The sequence below is a fragment of the Talaromyces atroroseus genome, assembly GCF_001907595.1.
Source record: "Talaromyces atroroseus strain IBT 11181 chromosome Unknown scaffold_22, whole genome shotgun sequence".
In the NCBI taxonomy this organism is placed as follows: Eukaryota; Fungi; Ascomycota; class Eurotiomycetes; order Eurotiales; family Trichocomaceae; genus Talaromyces; species Talaromyces atroroseus.
The window spans coordinates 126,776-131,318 of NW_017971454.1; the positions used below are offsets into that span (position 1 = coordinate 126,776).

At 35.7% G+C, this 4,543-nt stretch overlaps 1 protein-coding gene across 1 annotated transcript, besides 3 other annotated features; it reads right to left on the reverse strand.

Annotated features, from left to right (window-relative positions):
* Positions 1 to 103: a repeat region (Identified by RepeatMasker using a combination of RepBase library and repeat library created with RepeatScout).
* Positions 104 to 263: 160 nt separating this feature from the next.
* On the reverse strand, positions 264 to 2,827 carry UA08_09463 (hypothetical protein; the record flags this gene model as incomplete). The annotated part of the gene is made up of 7 exons (XM_020265391.1): positions 264 to 289; positions 333 to 365; positions 514 to 1,317; positions 1,373 to 1,746; positions 1,797 to 2,119; positions 2,172 to 2,433; positions 2,499 to 2,827. The coding sequence occupies 7 exons, from the start codon at positions 2,825 to 2,827 to the stop codon at positions 264 to 266; spliced, it is 2,151 nt and encodes a 716-aa protein (XP_020115419.1).
* A 385-nt stretch (positions 2,828 to 3,212) lies between these two features.
* Positions 3,213 to 4,198: a repeat region (Identified by RepeatMasker using a combination of RepBase library and repeat library created with RepeatScout).
* Positions 3,249 to 4,543: part of a repeat region (Identified by RepeatMasker using a combination of RepBase library and repeat library created with RepeatScout) that runs on past the window's edge.

Genomic DNA, 4,543 nt, shown 5'->3' on the forward strand with positions numbered 1-4,543 from the left:
GTGGCATAACGACGCGTTGAAAATCTAGTAATAATATAGAGCGCGTTTTCCGGAGGGAGTGGCCGGGTTGGTGTCGTGGCCGGGTGGGTGTCCGGTTACGTTAAGTAAGTAGTTAGGGTCATGTGATGTGTATTAGGCACAAGACTCATGTAGAGGGGCGACCAAAACAAAATATGTCTATAATGCATGTCTAAGGTAAATACTTGCTATCGTAGTTCAGGTTGTTCTATTGTCTTCATCATTTTGCTACTTTTTCAAGAACTCTAACCTATGAGAAACATATCTCGGACTAGGGTTGATATAAGCACGTGACATTGCATAAGCATACTCACACTCAATGCCGAGTTCGGAACGATCAGTCTGTCCTATGTCATATGTTTAACTGGTGTACTGCGGCAACATGACATTGCCAATGCATCTGTTCTAGATACTCCATTCCATCAGCGCAGGACTTGCATCTTCGATCGTTCATATGTATTGGTCGGAAGTGTCTGAGAAGACTTTGATACTGACTGTACTTCTTGCCGCATTGAAAGCAAACTAGAGGTTTTTTGGCAGTCTGGGGTTGCTCCTGTTCTATTTTGCGTTTCTTTTCGATAATAGGTTTATCATCCTCCGTCTTTTCGATCTGCTTTGTCTCCACGCTCAAAAGTCTAACCTCGTCATTTAGACGTCGTTTGCCTTTCGGCCGGCCTCGAAGTGGTCCGCCTTCTTCATAATCGCAATACATGATAATAACCTCAGTGCCTACATTGCGTCGCTGCCATTCGCCTTCAAATGTCCATTCTACCGGGACAGCCATTAACCCCTCTATAAGCATGGTCTGCTCCGGTGGTGTATCATCATCCAGTTCTTCGTTCAACTCATCTTCTAGGAGATTAGTTCCTGAGAGCTGGGCGTTGGCATCTTTGACTGCTTGCTCATCACTAAAGGCTCGTCGGACTTCTTTTTTTCTCCGATATCGCAACCGCTGCCGCGTATTTTTGATGTTACGTTCTGCTTCAGCGACAGCATGTGCGAGCGTGGCATCCGGAGTTTGCTGAAATTGGTCTAGCAGGGCATCCCGGTTACTGATAGCAGTTTGCAACTCTGGATCATCTTCCACCAAAGCCTTTTGAGTGTCATCGAGATAACGTGGTCGTCGTTTATCAGCGTAACGCCTAATGCTAGTCAAAGCTCGATCGATAACCTCATTGGGGTCCAGCCCAAGTACCGCTTGTTGCATCTGAGTGTGGTTTCTGGGACGGTAATATTTGAGGAAGGTGGAAGTATTGGCATGATTGAGAATCAAATTGCGTTCAGAGTCACTCACCCATTCTAGTGCCTTCTGGTCAATAATAACAAACCGTGTACAAGCAGTCAAGACACGTACCGGTTTTGTCAAGAATTTTTCCTGTGCCATACCGGAATTGATGGAAGAAGAACCACTTTAAGAGTCCCATAATCTCCGAAATGGCACGTATAGCCGCATTGTATTGACTATCACTCATAGGTTGATCGCGAAGAATCCATGGCTTTCCATCAATCAAATCCACCTTGCAGAACAGATAATAATTATCCATTTCCTCCTTCAATGGCAACGGTAACTCTTGACAGTTACGCATCACAAAAAGGCGACGAACATCATCCATTGATCTAATATTAGCCTGGAAAGCCCTCGCATGCAGCAACAGTCCCATGATAAACACATGCGGGCTGAACACGAGAGAGACACCGAGAATTATCTCGGGAAAAGAAAACGTATTCCTGTTATGACATCAGTTTTGATCTTCTCAGTAGACATTTGTTTAGCATACAGATTTGTAATTCCAAGAAGGGATTTGATGTACTTGGGTTTGATGGCGATGTCGAGTATAGGAGGTCCCCCGTGAGGATTTCGCAGTAAACTGATGCGAAGATGCTTATACTGGAGTTTTAGAATAGCAGTTTTGCGGCCAGCAGTAAATAGACCGAGCATTAGGGCCAGGCATAACATGATCCGTTGGATGCCCAGGTAAAACCGTTTCTTGCGTGTTTGTAGGATTGTCTCATTGAACTCGATCATGTCGTCAATATACACTGGGTCATTGTCGCGAGATTGGGTGCCCAGCTTGTTCTCGTGAATTAACCATTGTCTGGCCTACAATTTGTTAATCCAAAATTACATCACCATAAGTCCGCTGGTACCATACCGTGCGTAAGCTCTTCACCATGTCTTTGTCCATCTTGTGGCCTAATATGTCCTCGTAATAAATTCGAAAATACTTCCAATCAGTGTTAAAAGTGCCCGCCTGGCCGTACCCTGGCAGCTTTCGACCGTCCGTCCCATATTCTAGTTTGAAACACCATTTCAAAAATTGAAATATGCAATCTGCGGATGCTTGCCGAAGAGCATTCTCTGGGTCGCTCCATCGTGTGCAATCTGATTCATTTTCTCCATTTTTCCGGCAGAATCTATGCACGAGTGAGTGAAACACGTCTATAATTGAAAACAAATTATATCGCAGTGCAGGACCAACCGATGCCAACGATCAATTACACGCTCCTTCAACTTCTTAGTGCCTTCAGCTCGGTTGAAATTCGGATCAATATCGGAGAGTCTCTCCGTAGTATCAATATCCGGATCCTTGTATGTTCGACCTTTAGAGGTAGTGATTTGTGCTGAAATGCCCCCTTGTAGTTGTTGAGGAGGATGTGTTCTCCGTTGAGACTGTGGTGTCTGGCTTCGAGTCGGTATACTACGAGAGTTCTCGTCTGGCTCGGTGATATCTGGATCCGACGTCTGATAGCTCCTACCAGATCCTGTCTCCGTCTCATCAGGGTCGTCAGTCCAATATTTATTAGGCATCGCTCAGCGTGAGTAAAAAAAAAAAAAAGAAAGAAAAAAAACTGATTAAGAAGTCCTGGGAAGAATTCAGACTTCGCAAGGATGAATGAGAAAAGAGGGAGATAGGACAAGGGTTCTAGTAAGGTTGATAGAAACCTTAACGAAGTACTTAGACTGCTCTTAAATAGTAGTTACTGAATCGGAACAGTTTTTGCTGAATAAAACAATCGTTGACACTTTAGCTGTGGAAGTGGATCCGATGGGGTTGAGTACAGAGTGCGTGGTGATAGTTTGGTAAAGTGCGTGGCGGGAGCCAATGTACCACGCAAGCCGGAAAATAGTGACTGTTTGAGCCTAGTGCCGCTGCCCGGGTACAAATTGAAAATCTAATATAGAAGAAATTAAATAAAAAGATTATATTAAATAATTAGAAGCATAGATAATATTAAGCTTACTATTAATTATTAATAAAGTTAAGTTATTAAAATTAATAAAATTTAATAAAATATATTCTAAACTTAAATTATTTTTAATAAATATAAGTATATATATAAAAACTAATAAAATTAAATAAGACTATAATAAAATAATTTTTATTATAACTTATCTTATTAATAATATAGCTAACTAGATATAGTTAATAATAGACAACTTTTATAATTTAGTATAAAAAGACTGGAATATAATTACTATTAAAATATTTATAAATTATGCTAGCTTTAAGAAACAACTTATATAGTTATTTAGAAATATTAATAAAATATATACTACTAAATAAAAACTAAGATATTTATAATAAACTAGATTAGCTTAGAAACTAGTAATAGAATTCTAAAAGATAATAGTATTATTAAGATATAATAATAGAGTATAGATTACTATATTTAAAAATATATTAAAAGAAGAAGTCTAAATAGAATTAATTAAAATAGATTAACTAATAAATATTAATAACTTTATTAAAATAGCTATTAAGATTAATAATAAGCTGTTTAAGATTAAATAGAAAAAATAAGAGTTTTAATAATAAAAAAAATATAGAGGATTCCTACAATTCAGAATAAACCAAGTAATATAATAAAATCTATTATAAGACTATAATAAAGATATAGTTATATAGCTGAATGTAATCTTATCTAAAGAAAAAAAAGATAAGCTAAAAAAAGACAAAGCTTATTTTAATTATAAAAAACTAGGTTATTTTATAAATAAATGCTAAAAATTAAAAAAAAATCAGAAATCAGCTATTTTAGATTTAAAAAAGTAAATTATAATTAAAATTCTACTAATTTTAATTAATACTAGCAAAGCTAATAGAATAGCTAATAATAAAATTAATTCTAATAAAGAATTAAAATAGTTAATTAAAGATAAAGAATAATAACTAGAATAAATAATAAATTATAAAAAGATCTAAATAGAATGGATAAGGCAAGTAGACAAAGAAAATATATTAATATAATTAAAAAAAATACTTAATAATTTAAGCAAAAATAAGATATAATAATAAAATATATAAGAAGAAAAGCAAGAAAGATTTAATTTTAGAAAAAATATTAAATAGATAAAATAAGTAAGTATTAATATAAGAACAAAATACTAATCTTATAATTATAGAGAATAAACTAATTAGATGAACTGTATTTATAAATCATTTAAAAAAAAAGATTATCCTAGCAAAGAAGAGATAAAAAGAGAATCTAGTATAAAAAATATTAAAAAAAATTCCCTTTTAAA